The sequence below is a fragment of the Amaranthus tricolor genome, chromosome 10, assembly GCF_026212465.1.
Source record: "Amaranthus tricolor cultivar Red isolate AtriRed21 chromosome 10, ASM2621246v1, whole genome shotgun sequence".
In the NCBI taxonomy this organism is placed as follows: domain Eukaryota; kingdom Viridiplantae; phylum Streptophyta; class Magnoliopsida; order Caryophyllales; family Amaranthaceae; genus Amaranthus; species Amaranthus tricolor.
In genome coordinates this window covers 5,149,112-5,169,973 of record NC_080056.1, presented here as the reverse complement: position 1 = coordinate 5,169,973, position 20,862 = coordinate 5,149,112, and the positions used below count along the sequence as shown (strand labels likewise).

Here is a 20,862-nt window from a genome sequence, read left to right as displayed (position 1 = left end):
TTATTTATTTGGGTAATTGAGGAATTGATTGATTTCGTAAGAAGATGAAGAAAAGAATTGACTGGGTTTACGCGGGAAATTAGGAACCAGGTCAAATGAGGGTGGCAGTTAAGAGTTATTAAGATCGTCTTTTGGTGAAACAATCTCAAATACATATAAATGAGCTATTTAACCTAATATAAAGAGAGTTTTTTGGTAGAACGTTTCATATAATAATTTGTGATGAAATAATATTTCATCTCGTTAAATTAATATCAAACAGAAATAGCGTATTTTTGGATGAAAGTGTTGATATTTTTTTAATTATAGGGTAGGTAGAAAGAAGGATGGACTATGTGAGATTTGATCTGAGAACTTTGCATGAGAAAGACATATGTGCTTTAATAGGGATGATAACTGATTTTTGAGTATAAAGAAATTTTGAAAATTAAAACGAAGCAAATTTAATATAAGGGACTAAAAATAACAAATAATAGAAGTACAAAACAAGTGGGAGCGAGAGAGAAGTGGTAAGTATAAATCGGTGAAATAAAGAAAATAAGTGAAAAGTGTAAAAGAAAAATTACTATGTTTATAAAAAAAAAAAAAAAAATAGGAGAAATACGTACATGAAATAAAAAAAAAATTTTAATGTTTTGACGAAAATTAAAAAATAATTGTGGATCGTGACAAAAAGTATAAATTTGACAAATTTAGTGAGACGTATAAAAGGGAAATGGTGTTTTTTTTTTTTTTAATTTTTTTTATAGAGGGAGTATAGGATACATAAATTTGGATTGGAAAAGATAGTGGAAGGTGGAGACGGTGGGACTGGAAAAGGGGTATGATGAAAGAATTTGTCGTAATGTGAAAGGCGTATACTTTCACAATTGAAGCTGTTTTACCGGTACAACAATACTTATATACTATGTTTGGTTGTTCGTACAATATAAATATTGATAGCCAAAATGTTTAATTGTGGAAATTTTTAAGAAATGTGTTTAATTATTTTGGTATTATTGTATAATTTTTCATTAATATTAAATACTACATCTCTAAATAACGCTTTGAAATTAATTATGTGAAGAAAAGTAAGATAATATAAATTAAATACATATGACCATTAAACTTATTTATAGCGTTTTTCATAAAGATTACACGGAATTTTTATTGTTATTTTCATCGTTTATTACCTACTAATCTACTATCAAATCAGGCTTATGAGTGTTTGTCTATTTGGTTTTTTGGTGAATGATTTTTTTGTTGACTTTTTATTTAAATTTTGACTTTTGCTTTATTTATTTAAACTAGATGAAAATCTTGTGTTCAAGTCAAAATGAAAACTTATTACATTATTGTACGTGTAGAGAAAAAAAATCATTTAAATGAAAAGAAATAAAAGTCTTCAAGTCAAGATGTAAGTGACAAGACAAGAAGAAAAATCCTAAAGCACACTCCGTACAGTCTTAATCATGCCCTTATTCACCATTTGTATCAAAATATAATATTATTGAACTCCTTCAACAACCAGCCTAAAAGCCAATACCACGTAAACAATAATTTGTGTAAGTGTAAGAAAAAACGGAATTGAATTTGTGAAACGTAAAGATAAAATATAAAATAAACAAAATAAAAAAAAAATAATATAAATTCTCAAAAAGTCCTCTTATAAAATAAAAGATACCTAAAATTGATTTACTACTTTCTTATTTGATAGGTGCTTGACAAAATAGGAAAGTTGGATCCCTATATATTATGATTATCACTAAGTGTAAATTTTTTTAAAGTGATTATGTTATTAACTAGAATTTTCAAATAATATTAAATTTGTCAGTGATTTATGCTTAGTTGGTATTATTTATGGTTAATTGATAATTGATATTAATTTAGAAAAATTAACGAGAAATTATATTATTCACAGTAATTTTTCCTAATAATATAAATTATTAAATTGAGGTATGAGACCACCTTGCTCAAAAGGCCATAAACGTCTTCTACCAAAAAACCAGTAATCAAAAACTTTCCCTAACGTTGATAGATAGATCACGACTTCTTCAAATGGAGAATAATTGTTCAACTCGAAATCACATAAATAATAGTGTTAAGTTATAATAAAATCATGTATTGAAAGTAATTACGTTTATTTATAAGAAAAATAAAAGATAAATTAAGAAATTAAGGTTATTAGACCACAAAATCAAAAACAAAATATTTCAGAAATAGTTATAAAGTGACGAAGAATAAAAATAGAATAATTAGTCTCTTTATTTTGTGTTAAATATTTATCCTAGTGACATAAAATGAAAATATTTCCACTATTCTCTGATTATCTCCAAAATAAGGTTTGATGATCTTCAGCCCGTTTTGTAAGTCTGTCAAACAGATTAGGTTGGGTCGGGTTCGGGTTTAGGTCATACATAAACTGGTTAGAAAATCCTTAACCCAAACCCAACCCATTTAGTTAATTGGATCGAAAATCACAACCTTGACCCGACCTGTAAGTGCAACAAATCTGGTTGACCTGATTTCGACCCACTTAACCCGTTTATATTTTTTTGTTTTCGTTTTAAGGTTTTTAACAATGATTAAATCTAAATTTTTAGGCTTTAATTTTAACTTTATGTTTTTTTTGTTGTTTATTTTCTATTTACTATGAAAAATAAGAAAATTAAATAAACTAAGTTTAGTTTATACTTATTGATTTAAATCAAAATTAATATATTTGATTAAATAGGTTATACAGGTTTTTTTCAGATTTAAAATTTTAACCTGAACCTAACTCATTTAATAAACATATTAGGTCGGATCGATCCATTTAATAAATTGGGTCAAAAGTCTCAACCCAAACCCACTTATTTCGGGTTAGGTTCAGGTCGGGTTAGCAGATCAGGTCAACTTTTGTCAGTCCTACCGTCTTGTATGAGACCGTCTCACGGTGAGACCTCAAAACATGAAGCTAATAATCTAAAAGTTTTTATTATTGGCTATTTAATTAACCCAAGCATGAGATATGTGTCACAGTGAGATCATCTCATACAAGAATTTGTGGATGATCTTCCTTTTTGATATCTTCTTCTCACTATTATAGAAGTACTAGGATAGAAACCCTGTGCAATGCACGGATTTTTAAATACATTAGTATATTTAAGAAAATTAAGACTAATAAAAATATTAAATAGAGGTGAATAATAAAACAATTACAAAACAAAAAATAGATTGTTAATAAAAAATTATAGTTTTTGAAACACTTGTTTATTTGCCTTCTGTATTTATTTGAATTTCAAAATTATAAATGGCAATGGATTATTTGCGTAATTATTTAGTTGAAATAATTATTAATTTGATTCTATTCTTTCCATGATTATAGAATTGGTAATTAGATAAGAAATGTAATGTCAAAATTATCAATCCAATCAATAAATAACAAATGTCACAAGCTTCTTAAGCATGCCACATGTTATTATTACATTAAAATTAATAGATTGTATAACTCTTTGTTTTTCATCTCTTATATAAATACATCTCTTTTATCTTTATTTGTATCATTTAACTTTTGTTTCCTTAAACATGTAGCCCTAATATATAGTAACATCTTTATCATAATATAAGAGGGTGTTTGGTTCTAGCTTTTTAGTTAGCTTTTGGGTTGTTGGTGGGTCAAATGACAAAAAAAATTATTTGGTTAATGGCTTTTAAAGCAGCTAAAAAGCAGACTTTTAAGGCAAAATGAAAAAGTTATTCCAGTTAGGTTTTTTGATTAACTTTTGATTTGTTGACATATATTTTCTCTAATAAATAACCAATAACCAATACTCTAATTATATTTTCTCTTCTCTATTTGCGTCAAAAAGAAATATAATAAATTTAAAAAAGTGGTAACAAATAAGGAGAAAAAATAAAATGTGTAGATTTAATTATAAAGAGTTAGTAAAATATATGGATGAGATTAAAAGAAAGTGATAAACTATTATCCAAAATTATAAATGATGAAAATTAAGTGGGATATATCAAAATGGAAAATGCTGCAAATTTAATGGGACTGAGGGAGTATATGTTGAAATAGAATTTACAAAGTTTAGTGTCAAATTTTAATTATGATTTCTCATCATTCTATATATGAAAAAACATGTTATTGTGGAACCTTAATAGATTCATCTCAATATAAACTTTCTAAATATCATTTTTTTTGAAGTTTTAAAAACTTTTAATTAAAATTATTCAACTTTTACATTTGTATAGGGATTCGTGAAAAAGTGAATAAGAAGAACAGTGAAAACAAAGGGAGTAAATGATTTTACTATTGTATTTTGACTTTTAACTTATTGAATAGTTAAAAATAAATAAATAAAATTTAGTAAATTACTTTTATGTCTAAAAAGTAGACTTTTAAGCTAAAAAAACTAAATGGGTTAAGTTTTTTTAGCTTGTTGGCCTTTTTTTCAAATAAATAATTAATATCTAATACTTAATTAAGCAAATATCTTGTGAAACAGTTGCTTTGTTCATGTAACCATTTGTCAAACACTTGCAGTACAGGAAAAACTTAATTGACTTGATGGGTAAACTAATCACTGCTAATAGACAAATAAAATATTAATATTAGTCATCAATAATTTCAATTTCACTACAGCTTAATATATATTAATAGTGGATAATTTGTCTGATGGATAAATATCGCTAAACTCTAAAATATACCTATGACAATCGCCAAAAACAGTGCGAACGGCAGAGCAACTAAATCGAAATGACAATACTCCCACTATCTTGATAACATGTTTCTATTTGCTCTTTTTTTTTTTTTACATTTGTCAATACATATATTATAGTTGTTAATATCATTTATTTTGAATAATTAAAAATTATAAAAGCAATATTATTTTTATAAAATTTACAATAAGATAATATAAATAAAATTTTATTTGACTATATTTTAATTTATATACTAAGAAAAAAATAAAAAATTTATTACAATATATTATCAATTAGAGATCTAGTATCAGATTGTATTGAAAATTTGTAAACAATTAATATTATATGATTAATTAATGTTTCATCATCATAAAAATGATATGACATATTTCATAAAAACTTACACAAATAAATAAATAAATAAATAAATAAATAAATAAATATATATATATATATATATATATATATATATATATATATATATATATATATATATATATATATATATATATATATATTATGTATAAAGAGTAGCAAAGTGGCCAATCATCTATTCAACATATTAACGTGGTCTCGAAACAGTAGACGCAAACAATTTTTTCTCACCAATTATGGTTTCAACATGGTGAGATACTTTAAATTGAGTTAAAATAATTCAATAAAATTGATTAAAACATTTATTTTCATACTTAAAATATTAATTTTTAATATATTATTTAATGTTTATGAATTATTTCAAATGTTAAACTGACAGTTTAAATATTAAAAGTTAAAAGCATCTATTTTAGTTGTTTAAAAATTTATTTTGAACACGTTTTATCTTAAAAAGTTCTTAAAGTTGTGTTTTTTTCTTTTTTTGTCTTAATTATTTCTTTTTTGGGAATTTCATGTGAAAAATCAAAATAATCTAGAATTTTTGATTTTTCACTTGGTAGAAATATAATTTTTTAAAGCTATATGGTTGTCCAATTTATCACGTGTTAGACAAATAATAAAGTTGTTTTGTTAAATTAAATATTTTTTTCGAACTTATTTTCGAAATATGGCTAAGAAAAATGCGTAATAATAACGTAAATTTAATTAAACATTAGCGAAAAAGTTAAAAACTTAATATTCCTACGCATATTAAAAAATGTTTATCTCCCACAAGAAAAAGGTAAATACGCAAAATAACATTTGTAAATTTTTACACAAATTCTTAAATAAACAGTTTTATGATAAACTGATATATACAATTAATCTATTAAAGTGATCAACTATAAAAATAAATTAATTACATGAGTTAGATCTTAGAAGACCATCTAAATACGAGTATAATAAAAGAAATCAATTTGTTTTTTAAAAGGAAAAGAGTAATGTCGGAATCAAAACAGATAGTTATATATTATTTTATAATTCCAGAAATAGCCCTCAAAAACCCAATCTATCTTTCTACTTTCCCAACAGCTGTTCACTCTCCTCATTCCTTCAGGCCTCAAGAGTCAAGACAATGGGGTCCAATTCCAAAGAATGGCAATCAAAAGAAAATTCGAGCGATAAGAAAGGGCAAAAGAGGAAATTAGAGCAACATCATGAACACAGAGAAAGCTCCATTGTTATCGGAGATTCTCTTCGGCGGGAGATCGCTGATCAGGTTCAAATTCTTGAAGATAATTATTCATGGAGTGAATCTCATAGAGCTGCTGCTAAATGCGCTACTTATTTTCTTGCCGAACTCGCCAAAAATGGTTTGATTTCGAATTCTTTTTCCTTGTTAATTTAGGTTTTTTGTTTTGGTGTGATGATACCAGTGATTTTTTGTGCGTTTTTTTTAGAGGAAGTTGTGAATACAATTGTGGAAGGTGGTGCGGTTCCTTTACTGGTGAAGCATCTACAAGCACCGCCGTCGTTGATGGTTGATGATGATGTTATGCCTTTTGAACATGAGGTTGAGAAAGCTAGTGCTTTTGCTCTTGGACTTCTCGCTGTTAAGGTTGGTGCAGATTTTTATTTATTTATAGCTATATTGATTCACAATTTACTTGATTATTCCGCTACTGTTCTTTGTTTAGCTTGGAATTTGACCAAAAAGTTGATGCATGAGTTGAACAGTCTGGAAACATGGCTGTGATTTTGGTTTTATGAAAGCAGTTGGTGACTGAATTTGTATTTTGCATCTACCGGAAGATTTTAATTTTTAGAAATGATGAGTTCTTTTATTTGAGAGAGCGGACGTTGTTGATCGGACACGATGATAAATTTTCACGCAAAGGGTTTTTGGACCAGAAATTATTGTCTGCATCTATTGCACTTTTTAATTGCGCACCACCATTCAATTTTGAGGAATTTCAATTATCAACAGGGAGTTTTTTTCATTATGAAAAATGAAATATACTGAATTTTAGATTTTAGCGTGACATGGAACCCAGCAAAGGAGCGTGTTGTTTATTCAAAAATATAATAGAATAGAATGGGTTTGTCTTGTTGAATTGTTTGTCGATAAAGGTTGGACTATTGATGAACATGTTGATCAGGTGCAGAGTAACGACAAATAAGTTTTGTGCCATACATATAAGATTATAATTTTAAGACAAAACATAGCTCTAAGTAATGGAGGGTCATACCATTTGTTTAAACAGTTGGAATATCTCCAAAACTCGAGTTAGAAGACTTTAATTATGTCTTCATCATATCACTACATAACTAAATGCAAGAAAGAATATAATATATCCTATTTCCATGTATATAAGAAGGTGAGCAAAAAGTTATTAACTAATACTCCGTAACAATAATCCTAATAATAACTTAATGTCTACAAATTACAATTAAAATAAGAGCAAATCACATGGCCATTAAGTGAAAATGAAGGAGGAATAGGAATTTTAATAGATTTTGCCAAAGAAACCAAAATAAGGAATTTCAAGAAATGAATGTTGAATGTTGGGAGCGGGATGATGATGAATGATGCGGCAAGTGTGAATTGCCATTTTTGGAAAATTGGTGGTCAATGTGATGTCATGTGACCTTTATAGCACCTTGTAACTCATATTTTTACTAATTTGTGCATTTATAATGTATCGAATTCTTTTTTCGGCAAGTTGATTGGGGACTGACTGTTTAGGTGGATTTTCTTTTTGTATGGGCGTTCAACCCTTACTTAGTTTATCACTTATTATATTTTTCTGTTGGCAGCCTGAGCATCAACAACTCATTGTTGACGCAGGTGCCTTACCTCTTCTCGTTGATCTTCTAAAGAGGCACAAGAGTGGCTTGAATTCTCGGGCTGTCACTGGTGTCATTCGAAGGGCTGCCGATGCAATAACTAACCTTGCTCATGAGAATAGCTTCATTAAAACCCGTGTTAGGTCAGATTATGTGTTCATTTACTAAATTGAAAATTCATATGTACTTGTCTGACTGGTCCTTGGCCTTTTTATCTAGAACGGACGGTGGCATTCCACCTCTGGTTGAACTACTAGAATATAGTGATGCAAAGGTACAGAGAGCAGTTGCTGGGGCATTGCGGACTCTTGCATTCAAAAATGATGAAAATAAGAAGGAGGTGATGGACCTTCCTGGAACCAGATTATGAATGTTGTCCTTAACAACTTTTCAAGATTTTCCAAAGTTCTTGTTGATAACAGACTTAAATTGGTGCAGATTGTTGAATGTAATGCCCTTCCATCTCTTATCCTGATGCTTAGATCCGAGGATCCTGGTATACATTATGAAGCGGTATAGTACCTGAGTGCATTAGTGACTTTCAGTATGTTGGAGGTATTATATTTCTTCCATTTTAATTTCTGATTTATTTCAGGTTGGTGTGCTTGGAAATTTGGTACATTCATCGCCCAACATCAAAAAAGAAGTCCTGAATGCTGGAGCCTTACAGCCTGTTATCGGTTTACTCGGGTAATTGCCCCTCTACGTTGTTAATATGTGGTATTATGTCTTGTTGTGTTTTGCTTGATACATACAACTTTTATTCTTTCTTATATTTCTGTATAATGTATTTTGTTGCGATTTATTGCGTATTATGTTTGCTTGTTCTGTACGATTATGATATTGAAATATTGGGTCTTTTCCCTTGGCAGTTCAAGTTATTAGTTGCACTTTTACCTATATTTCCTTGCATTTTTTAGAGGAATGTTTTACCGATTTTTATCATATTAGTGGGTGAAATTAGAGATGTGGAGGCAGGTGTTAGAGTAGAGAAGGTTTAAACAAAGTTATAGTATGACATCATAAATAAATAATATATGTAAGGTGTTAAGCGAAGGATCATAAGGTGTTGTAAAATGAGATTCAAAAGAACTCTTTTTAAATGAGTGTTTTAAGTACATAGGATAGATTTTTCACATTATTGATCAAAATGATGATCATATGATTTAGGTTGCTCAAAGAGAGAGGTGTGGCCGAAATATATGTGGTTGAGGTGTGCCAGGTTTAATGGAAAATTCTACCTAATAATTTTGAGCTTTCAAAAGAGATCATTATAGGAAGATCGAAATAGTTGAGATGTATAAGTTAAGATAAATGAGTGAGTATATTATAAAAGGTAATATTTGAAAAAAGACAAAAGAAAGGAGAAATTTTGAAGACAAAATAAGAGAAATTGTTTCATCGGTCTAGCTTTGTGCATAGAAAACAATATAGCGCACCAATTACAAAAGTGAAAGGTTGAAACTTTGATGAGTTTAGTAGTGAAAGAAAAGATGATCTGGACAAGAGTGAAGAATGACAAGAATGAAGATGACCACGACTACAAACCTTTTTTTTTAATAAATGTTGACCATTGACGGAAACCATACCTTTGAAGTCAGGCCTCTTGCACTCCACCTTTCAACAACAATCACTTTTGTTCGTTCAATTGATAGCAAGCTGACGTTTCTAAGCTCATGTTAGTGACCCTTGTGTCTTGTACTACGTGTTCCATGTACACGTATACAAGAACAATATTAGTATCAAATAGGGACAAATAAATTATAATGTTTAATTAGTGTCGATTTCTCACGGATATTTGTTTTGGCTCATTTAGCACAGCGTATATTATTGGGATTAAGGGGCTTTGGAATCATTGTTGCTTTACTTGTTCAAAAAGTGAATGAAGAAAAAAAACTATAATCTTTTCCATTATTTGCCAAAATTGTGACTATTGGTGTTTTAGTATATGCCTGCTTTGGATATCAAATCCAGCCTACTGTGTTTTCTTGCTCAATTTTGTTTTGATTCTAGTTATTAGTTTTTTATTGATACAAGTTTTCTCTTGTTCATCTTTTAATATCGTAATGTGTTTAGATTCTTATGCGAATTTGGTTGAATGATGGCTGTTTCTTGTATACTCTTTGTTTTCTATTCCAAGTCTCAATAACTTTAACGAACTCGCGGTTCCACTTTGTGAAGATGCTGATAAAGAGAAGAATGTTGTGATTTTGGCTGATAAACAGAAATTGTGTCATCATTAAAATTTACAGGCTTTGAAGAGGCCTGAGTTTTCTTAAATCGCCCAATTGCGATGCAAGCTTAAATTAACAGTTACAATTTCTTATGCTTTCTCCCCGTAGCTACCTTCTGGATAGGATTTTGGTCCCCTTTCTTTCCTTTAAACAATTGTCTTTTCTTTCAAACCATCTAACTGTATTATTTTGCTCTTCCAATAGTACCTTTCCTTTGGTTGGTTCATCATAGAATTTGATGTTTTGATAGGAAGGCTTTTACGTCCTTTTGGAACTAAGGGTTTAGCATCATTCTCATCTGCCATAGTGCCATTGCTTCTAAGAGAAGGTGAAAATTTTCTATCTCCTGGATGAATTGTATTTGTGGTAAACGTCTTATTCAACCCCATTATGACATTCCTTCTCTGCTTCACACCTCGGAATGCACCGTTCTTATTCTTATAGAGTAGAGAGAAACGCACTTTCACATCTTCGTAACTCGAAATGGCTGGGGAGAGGAAAGGTTCCTTTTTTTGAGGATACCCTCGGAAACAGATCCAGTGGACGCGGGGTGGGGCCTGTAGCTCAGAGGATTAGAGCACGTGGCTACGAACCACGGTGTTGGGGGTTCGAATCCCTCCTTGCCCACAACCGACCCCAATGGGAAGGACCTTTCCCCTTTGGGAGTAGGAAAATTATGATCGGGATAGAGAACCCAAAGCTATGGAACTTGGGTGTGGGTCTTTTGTCGAAGTGGAATGGGCCTTACTTTTTTTTTATTACGTGTTGTCGTGAATGGACTTATACTTGCATATAGCATGCCCAGACCACCATCATATTTTTTTTGTTTATAGCAAAAATGCGTTAACCTTTTTTATAAGATAAGAGGACAGCAGCAGTTTTACCAGTCAAAATAATGAGTTTTGTAGTTCTGCTGTTGATTCATCATTGAATGCTTTCTCTTGTCTTTAATTGGTCTTTCACTTATTGAATTTTCTGGGGAACAGTTCAAGCTGCTCTGAAAGCCAGAGGGAGGCAGCTTTATTGCTAGGACAATTTGCCGCAACTGATTCCGATTGCAAGGTATTTCATGGAGTATATCCTTAGTTATTTGCCTATAAGGTAGTAGCATTATTACAAGAGGTCTGTCATGCAGTTTACTTTCTTTCATATGTGTTATTCTCTATTCGTATTGCTCCTTGTACTGATGGGTGGTTGTCACTTTTGGTGTGTGAACTACATAGGATATGACCTTGTGCTTCAGTATTGTCTGAATCTTCTATGCTTCGGCATTATAGAGACAATTAATGGTAGGCTGTGCAATCGTTGTAGTTTGTTTTAAAGATAGGCCTTGGTTTGGAGTAACTAGTGTATAGTTATGTGGATTCATATGCTAACTTGTCAAATGTGGTCATGTTGATGCAAAAGGATTAAATTACAGATGTGAGTGTCTGAATCAGAAGCATGGTATAAGTTGCAAGATAATTTATTGATTAACATGGTACAAATATGGATATAACTCAAAGAGATTTGATTTTTCTAGGTGTTTTTAGTTACCGTTGCATATAGTTTTCACGCTCTTCAGTGAAAGTTGAAAAACATAATTATGAATTTTCATGAAAATGGGAGAGAAATATGTGAATGTATCAGTTGTTGTGTTGATTTGTTGTTGTGTGTTGATTCAGTCGGCAAATGGGTTTGACATATCCATGAGAAGCCAACTCTAAGGATGAAAACATATTTTAGTTGATGTTTTGTGTGTTTCAAAAATGAAAATAGTGAACAAGAGTTGTAACTACAATATTGTATCTGTTATGTGATTTTGTTGCTTGAACATTTCAGTATTTGCTCTCTTGTTAGCTTGTTGAGTTTCTGAAGGATTTCCATCTTTCTTGTTGACTTTGTCTCATATACACTTGTGCTTTGTTGGAGATCTTAACACATTTTCCTTTGTTCCAGGTTCACATTGTTCAGAGAGGTGCAGTTCCACCTTTAATTGAAATGCTCCAATCCCTTGATTTACAGTTGAGGGAAATGTCAGCTTTTGCTCTGGGAAGGCTAGCACAGGTCTTTTACCAATGCTCTTGTTCCTTCGATTTGGTTATAAATTCTTGGTGATGACTGGTGATGGTGCTTGTTTTCCTTGACCCTTGATGTGGATACATCAGTTGTTATTGTATTGTGAGTTAGAACAGAACATTTTGTTTACAGATCTGATTCTCATTTTGTGAAGTGGTAGGGTTTGTTTGATAGGTAGAATTCTATCAGAAAACTTCAAACAATTATGAAAACGTCAAAATACAAATTATATGGCTTGTGTTATGTGAACAATTCTGCACAAGCATAACCAAGTTTGTTTGATTTATTTCAGTCTCAAGTCGTTATATTGAAGGTTATTTAGCCTTTTGTCACAGTCCCATCACAGTCCCTGTTATGTGAGCCACTCACTGCTTTGATGCTGATTATATGAAATCTTGCAAGTATTGGGATAATGTGTCTTACTAAGTCCACCACTTTGTAGACCACCAATGAGAGGAGCTCATCCCAAAAGACTAGTATAATAGGTGAAAGAGAAAATTTGATCTATAAATCCCTCATCAGTTGCGCATATAATCGCAAGTGCTAGACCTTGCTAATGCCGCAAATTTATTTCAATTTGACCTCTTCTAATTTAAATAATTTATGTTATACACCATTATTGAACTAGAATAGTTACATAATACTCCCTCCTATTCACACTTGCCGAGGCAACATTTTAACCCTTAATATCTCTAATTGTGCATAATTAAAAATTATGAAAAATTGATATTAATAATCTTTGCATTGAGACGAATGAAACAAGATCTCACTTGACTATATTTTAACTTATACATTAAGAATAAAATATAAATTAAGAATGATTAGTGAATAGTAATAGAAAGTAAATGGGACTAGTAAGAAGAATAGGAGGGACTAGTGAATAAAGGTAGAAACAATTAATTTTTTAGGCCACCAAAAACAAAAGCAACATTATTTAAATCGGCGGCAATGATAATTTTTGGAGTATGGAAAATACATCCATAAGGCTTTGTAAAATTAAATCAAAGAATGAAAGTAAAATATTCATCGCTAACATGTTTGTAAACAATGTATTTTGAGTAATCAGATCTTGTGAAACAAAATGATCATCCCACTATAAGTTTGTCAATAAGAGGTCTATCACAAGTCTTTTAGTTTTGTATGCTATCTTCTACAATTTTACACTAGAAGTATGCACATGAGATACATACAAACTACCACATTGTATGTATGTGGCATACCATAGTTATGCAGTTATGCTATATTTGAGAATGGTTAGCCAACGAGGTCGATGGTAAGAGTGGGAAATGTTATGACAACATATAAGTAAGATGATGGTATTGAACATGATAGTCCACATGGAGCTTGCATTCAAAATCCACAAATATCGAAATCAACTACTCTAGAATCAAGTTGTGTTTTATGGTTATCCAAATTACCATTAGGTATAATTTGAATTCGATCCTTGTAAAATTATTGACTTGTTGATACTTTGGCAAATTTATATTTCTGATCCTTTTATTGGATATTTTCTCTTGTATCTAATGATTACCAATGTTGCTCCCAAAAAAATCCAAAAATAATTTGAACTTGTGGTATCCAAGAATACTTAAAAGTAAAAAAATAATTCACTTGCTCGAAATAGTTTTGACTTTCGAGTCCGTATCACAATTTAGACCGAGTGAATTATTGTTTACCTTAATTATTCTTGGAATTAGTGTCCGGTATACTACATAGATTATAGCCTCCTTGTTTTTACAAGGGTAATGTTGTGTACATCCAAACCCCGTATCTTGCCTAGATAGGAGCCACTTTAACGACATTGGGTTAATGTAATGTTGTTAGAGTCCTATATGCTGCTATGCTGTCAAATGTTTTAAGAGTCTTCTATAATTTTTATTTTATTAATTAATTTTAAGCTAAATATCCTTCCCTATGTGGCTCAATGTATGCTTTCTTAATGCTATTCCTTTGTTATTAATGTTGATGATTATTACAAGCCTTTTATTGCTAATCTTTATGTTCACATTTCCGGTAGCTATGCATTTCAGATTTAGCATACCTTTTGACAAGTAATTTTTTTACAACACCAATGTGAAAAAGGAGGTTTATGGTAAAAACATTCATGCTCTCAAGCTATATTGTAAATTTGGTTGATATAGAATTACATTAAGAATCCGATTTATGAAAGTATTATATGCAGTGGAGCTGTTTTATTCAGAACGAATGAACGATTTTCTACAGTTATTCTAACTCTGGCCTCTGTTACGATATGAGACTATTTTCTCCTCACGTTTAAGTTTTATTAAAGTTTAATTTTGAGTTGGTTTTTTGATACCTTTGTTTGGGCATTGTGGTTAGTCTCTTCTCGGTTTTATGTAGGAGTCGCATAATCAAGCAGGGATTGCTCACAGCGGTGGTTTGGTGCCTCTGTTAAAGCTTCTTGATGCAAGAAATGGTTCTCTTCAACATAATGCTGCTTTTGCTCTCTACGGTCTTGCAGATAACGAGGTATCGTCATTTTTTATTTCAGATTCGGGGTTGTATTAAATGAGATTTCTTTTCAGCTTTCTAGATTTTGATTCTTGTTTTGACTAAATATGATACCTTCTTTGCTTACTAAATCTCCAGGATAATGTTGCCGATTTTATCAAAGTGGGTGGTCTTCAAAAGTTGCAGGAAGGAGAGTTTATTGTTCAGGTTTGTTTTTCGATTGCGAATCATATATATTTTGTATACTTATATATTACATATACACAAAGCACACAGACACACAAGCACACACAATAGAATGACCTAGGAGAAAAAGACTTCTGCCCTTGAGGGTTGAGCCATAACATCTTATCTTCTTCTTGAAAATTGAAACTTCTTTTAGAACCTAGTACTTGACTCCAGCCACACTATAGCCTCAAAAATGAAAGAAAAGAACAGAAAAAAATTTAAGATAACATAACTTTGATGAGCGGGTGCTCTTCCCTTAAAAATCATTAGTTTCTTTCTTTTGGAGTGCTAGGACATGTCACTGCTTATTGTTCAATTATCTCAGCAAGTTGAAATGAGTTGCTATGGTTTAGACAAGGATTTAGAGCAATCTGTTATATGCTTCAATTTTAGCCTGTTTCTGATTTCTGTCTGTTTAATCAAAACCTATACTTTCAGGCGACCAAAGATTGTGTAGCCAAGACCCTGAAACGACTGGAGGAGAAGATACATGGTCGGGTAAGTAAAGTGGTTCACTATCGATTTGCATGCCATTCGACAAACAATTGTTAGAAAGCACTTATACCTAGTTTTTATGGTTTGATGAAGGTATTGACCCACTTGTTGTACCTCATGCGTGTGGGAGAGAAAACTATTCAGAGACAGGTTGCATTGGCTCTTGCTCATCTATGTTCTCCAGAGGACCAGAGATCAATATTTATTGATAACAATGGCATGTCTTGTACCTGGAGCTGGATGTATTTGAAATTCATCCTATTCATTTGGATTTCATCTTTCTCCACTATTGACGTCATGTTTTATTGTTTTTTCTAGGGTTGGAATTGCTTCTTGGGCTTCTCAAATCTTCGAACACAAAGCAGCAGCATGATGGTGCTGTGGCCCTTTGTAGGTTAGCTGGAAAAGCTATGACTCTTTCTCCGATTGATGCAGCTCCTCCTTCTCCCATATCGCAGGTATGGTTTTCTGATTTGATGCTGTATATATTTTGCAGAATTCAGTCACTGCACGTTGCTGTACTTGAGTAATTCTGTTAGCTCTTTTAGTAAACTGGTGTACGAGGATCTACTCATTGAAAATTTTCTTTTGCCTTTTAATTGGATGTCATCTTCAAAAAGCTTTCTACTATTGCTTTTCTGGACGGTTCCCCTGGGGAGACTGGCTTTTGTTATTTGTTATATCTATTTTGATACGTTCTTTACAAGTATTCAGAGGAATCCATTTGTCAAATACCATACATTGTCTATTGCCTTTTGTTCTTTGTTATAACAAATGAGAAACGACAGTGGAAACATGTCTGTTTTGATAATTAAGTGTGTGTGCAATATATACATACATATTTGTGTCCGTATATATATGTCGGTCACTTAACTGTTAATACTTTTTAGTGGGTAGATACTAAAGCATGAACCCACCTAGCCCATTTATGGTTGTCTCTGTAGAGGCATGGACTATTATCGATTGTTTTATCGAAATGATGCTCATTACTTTGTGGGTTAAGGCTCTTATAAATAACATTTAATTTTGCAGGTTTACTTGGGAGAACAGTATGTAAATAATGCGACACTCTCAGATGTTACTTTTCTAGTTCAAGGTTAAAGATCCTTTTTTATGAAATTTTGCAATTTGTTGTTTTGGGGGGACGGATCCCTTTATTCTAACATAATTGACCAAGTTCTAAATTGAATGTGTCTTTCTTTTTCTTGTTGTTTGCCCACATGTCAGGAAAACGGTTCTTTGCTCATCGAATCTGCCTTCTTGCGTCATCTGATGCATTCCGTGCAATGTTTGATGGTGGTTATCGGGTGAGTTTTATGTGTCTAATTATGGCCTTTTTCCATGGATTTGTTGTTTTTTGGTAACTCATGATTAAGATATCCTCCTCTGTATTGGTATCATGAGCTGGAAACCTGCTTGCATTAACTGTTGCTGCATACCGTCATTTTTATTCCATTTTATGGAAACCTATAAAATAATGTATAATGTACCAGTTATTGAATGGCGTTCACAATGAAAGATGATGTAGGGAAAAAAACACGGATGGGAAAAGGTATATTTGCTGGGAAGTTGGAATGCAAGCTTGCTTCAATATTATGACATAGTATTTGTCTGATCAATATTTTTTTAAAATACTATGCATCAGTTATATTGTTCTAGTGGCCAGGAACATCAGCACATTTAAATTTTTGGATATTTTGCTTGTAAGATTTATGTTTTCATAATGTTACAGGAGAAGGATGCCCGGGATATAGAGATTCCTAACATCCGATGGGAGATTTTTGATTTGATGATGAGGTCATTCTAATATCTACATTTGTAACCACATATCCTGTACCAATGTAATTTATGTGGTTTATTTGGGCCAATCTGTTGCAGATTCATATATACTGGATCAGTAGATATAAAGCCAGATATTGCACAAGATCTCCTTAGGGCTGCTGATCAATATCTTTTAGAGGGGCTGAAACGCCTATGCGAGTATACCATAGCCCAGGTAAGCGCACTGGAGTATCTTATATTATTTTGTATGTTTGCTTCTATTAAATTCGATGATAACATGTGACATCTTGCTTATCTGATATATGAAGGATATTTCCCTGAATAATGTGTCAAGCATGTACGAGCTCTCTGAGGCATTTCATGCTGTGTCCTTAAGGCAGGCTTGCATCCTTTTCATCTTGGAGCAGTATGATAAATTGAGTAGTCGGCCATGGTAAGCATTTTATTTAATTTTTCTCGTGGCCAGTCATTTTGCTATTGTTTGTTTCAATATGAATCTATATGTTCATTATGATATTCTATCCAATGCAAGTAATTTTATGCTCAGTTTCTACTCAAAAATTAAAATAAAATTTGCTCAGTTTGAAACTTGAAACTTTAGTGTACTTCATTTATTATATTTTGCAATCTCTGCTTGTGTCAGAATATATGGTAGTATGGTACCCTAGAATCGGTGATCATTAGATTAACGGCTATTGTCTGTGCTTATATGATTAGTGTCAGCTGTTTCCAAGTAGAAAATATTTTTAAATCTACATTATTTTTTTGATGTATAAATCTAATTTCTAATATAATAAATTTTTCGCTCGTTGCGTCTAATTAAATAAATTTACTTTTTTTTATAAACCTATTCTGGTTTAACTTCTCAGTCAAATTGTTAGGTTAAGTTTTCCGAGTTGATTACTATGTCAATTAAGAACTGGATGCTGATGAATACTCCTCGTCTCTTAGTTTGGCTGAAAATATTGCGTTATGCAAGGCTGCAGTTTTCAATTATGCAAAATAAAATAAAATGCAGCAACTTAGAAATAGAGAAATTTGAAATTTTGTTGGCAAGCTATCCAAAAAATGATAGAAAATGCTAAAGTTATGGATTTATACAATGGAATATGATTTACCACACAAATTTCTTTTAAGAGAAATTTGCTGATTCTTGATTATCATCATGATTCATAACAAATCATTGTATCCATATGATATCATGAAAGATAGATTTGCTTATGTTTGTTTGAAAAATGTTATTGACATCAAATTAATGAGGTTACTTGTTGACTGTCATGCAAGTCTTTAGTAATTCCTCTGTTTCTTAAGCGTGATATCTGGATTAGACGGCAAAATAAGGAGCGAGGAGAAATTGTGGATATGTACTAAAGTAACTATGTGCGTAGAGGAACGGGAATGGTTCCCCTGTACACATGTGGGGTATAAATATGGCTGAACTTGTATATTCCTTTCAAAGAGACTTCTATAAAAGGCAATGGTGCACTTATTTGAAAGATTAGTCTTTTATGCAGTTTGTATTTCCCTTAATACAGTTTGAAAGAGCAACATACTAACAACATCTTGAAAATTATTTGATGGGAATTAACGCACAGACCATAATAACATCAGATAGAGTTTTCAATGTTTCTTTAAGAAACCTTTGGGACTGAGAGAAGTTTCGCTTCTCTGATTCGGTAGTCTTCTTTAGGAACTTCATAAATATGTGATTGTTTGGAAAAAAAATGGGGGGCTATATTATCTGGTCCTTTAACTAGAGAATTGGATACATTTTCAGGTCCTCTAGCTTGAATGACGATAGATTTCCGGTCCTCTAGTTCGAGTATTGAATTGATTATCCCGTGCTCTAGTTAAATGCCGGATACTTTATGCAGTGCCTTAGCTAGATCACTGAAAATATTTCCCGAATGTCTAAGAAGCTCACTTGAATCTTGTGGGTTAGAAGGGGCATCACATGTGCTTTGCTTTAGAGTTTGGACCAACGACAACCTTCTCGAGTTTCCCGTAGTTCTCTAGATTGCAATAGCCCATTTTTCGGATTTTGATTCAATACAAAATTATTATTATTTTTTTTAAAGTTGCAACGAGAGTGATGGAGCTTAGACATCCATTGAGTCACGACTCATGACTGATGCCAGAGAAGGCAGCGTGAAGGAGTGGCTGTTTGATAGTTTTACATTTAAAACAGGGGTGTTTTAGTCTTTGCCACAGTTCTGTATTCTGCATCAGTGAAATCTCTACTGTATTTAGTAGTCTTCCAAATTTCTCGAAAAGGAAACTGGTGACTGGAAGAAAACAGAGGAAGTATATTATGATTTCTTTTTGTAAAAAGTAGTAAAAAATTTTTGACTTACGTAGTAGCAATGATTTTTGAACAAAACTACAGGAAATTAACTTTTCTCACTCTAAATGTGTAGGCATTCATCTCTGATGCAGCATATCTTTCCGGAAATCAGAAATTACTTTATCAGATTACTCACTAAGCATAATGCTTCGAACTAGTATGCTGCCAAATATTCATCCTTGATTTGTGAAGTGTGATTTAGTAGAAGCAACAGATGACTGACAAGCTAGAGTGCCGTGTCTCCAGTATATGATGTGGAGGTGTCATCTCTAAAGCGTTGCATATATCTTATCTTGGTTCATGAGTCATCACAGTGAGTTTAGCTCTTAACGAACTTGCTCAATTTCAATCTTTGATAGTCTCATTGGAGCATTACTGATGATTTCTGAAACAAGTCATATATGCTAACATTCTAACAAGCAATAAAAGGATAGAGCTTGACATCTTAACTTAGAAATGCTTCAATTACGTGTCGAGCCTAATTTGGTTCCTCAGGTACAGTGTAGGCTGTGGTATATTGTGCTTGCCGAGGCATTAGGGTTCATATTGATGTCACAGGAAAATTGTCTTTGGATTTGGGTTTCAGAGCAACCAAGCTGAATTTTCACTGTTGATATTGTAAGATGTAATGGAACGGTGTTCTTGTCTTGTTGATATTGTAAGATGTACGAGCTCAACTGATAGAAACTTAGGAGTTAGGATGCTGCTGTTTGAATGCATACAAGAATCATCGATGGCTGAAGGTTTCCACAAATAACTTGAAAATTTGTATTGATATAAACAGTATCTGCTTTTGCTTCATCTCCGAGGGAATGTAACTCTAGTCGTTCTTTATTTTCGCATTTCCAGAAATTGCACGTCTTATTCTAACAATAGTGATGAATGTGAATTCTGTGTTCTATGTTAATACAAGATTTGTTGATTTTGATCTGATTTAAAACACCTCAAAAATATTGATATGGACCCATTCTCGGTAAAATGTATTTTCTTGAGTTTAGCCATTCCTTTAAATCAGACTAACCGAAAATTAGAAGATGTCAGTGTGGAAAGGTTATAACCTTAGGCTAAATTTAACAATTCATAGATACTGTTTTTGGGTGAACTAAGTTCATACAAGACCTATAGATTAAAATATTTGGTAAAATTTTAATAAGTTGTTATTTATTATTTTTACAATTCTTCTTTTATATTGATGATATGATTATGTTTAATTGATTATTAGAAAGTTTAGCATTAATTAGAAAGCTTAGCATATTATTATTCAAAGCTAAATTGAGTAGGTATATACAATAAAAATATTTAGACATAAATAAAGTATTAAATATCTTAAACACCTAGAAATGTAATCTTCTTATCTTATTTGATATAGGTATAATTGTT

At 31.7% G+C, this 20,862-nt stretch overlaps 1 protein-coding gene across 1 annotated transcript; it reads left to right on the top strand.

The window, feature by feature from the left end:
- The first annotated feature begins 5,919 nt into the window (after positions 1-5,919).
- Positions 5,920-20,407, top strand: LOC130825152 (ARM REPEAT PROTEIN INTERACTING WITH ABF2). The gene is made up of 19 exons (XM_057690220.1): positions 5,920-6,395; positions 6,483-6,640; positions 7,840-8,012; positions 8,089-8,209; positions 8,308-8,382; positions 8,465-8,559; positions 11,090-11,165; positions 12,042-12,149; positions 14,523-14,651; positions 14,772-14,840; positions 15,300-15,359; positions 15,450-15,573; positions 15,675-15,814; positions 16,389-16,452; positions 16,584-16,663; positions 17,089-17,153; positions 17,235-17,352; positions 17,447-17,571; positions 19,556-20,407. Exons 1-19 carry the CDS (start codon positions 6,158-6,160, stop codon positions 19,638-19,640), a joined length of 2,103 nt encoding a protein of 700 aa, XP_057546203.1. The 5' UTR covers positions 5,920-6,157; the 3' UTR covers positions 19,641-20,407.
- The last annotated feature ends 455 nt before the right edge of the window (positions 20,408-20,862 follow it).

Bases quoted from the DNA above. Each gene is read 5' to 3' on its own strand.
- LOC130825152 (XM_057690220.1), top strand. From the start codon at position 6,158: ATGGGGTCCAATTCCAAAGAATGGCAATCAAAAGAAAATTCGAGCGAT. The intron at 6,641-7,839 runs GTTGGTGCAGAT...TTCTGTTGGCAG, and splicing joins TTGGACTTCTCGCTGTTAAG to CCTGAGCATCAACAACTCAT. The intron at 16,664-17,088 runs GTGAGTTTTATG...ATAATGTTACAG, and splicing joins TGTTTGATGGTGGTTATCGG to GAGAAGGATGCCCGGGATAT.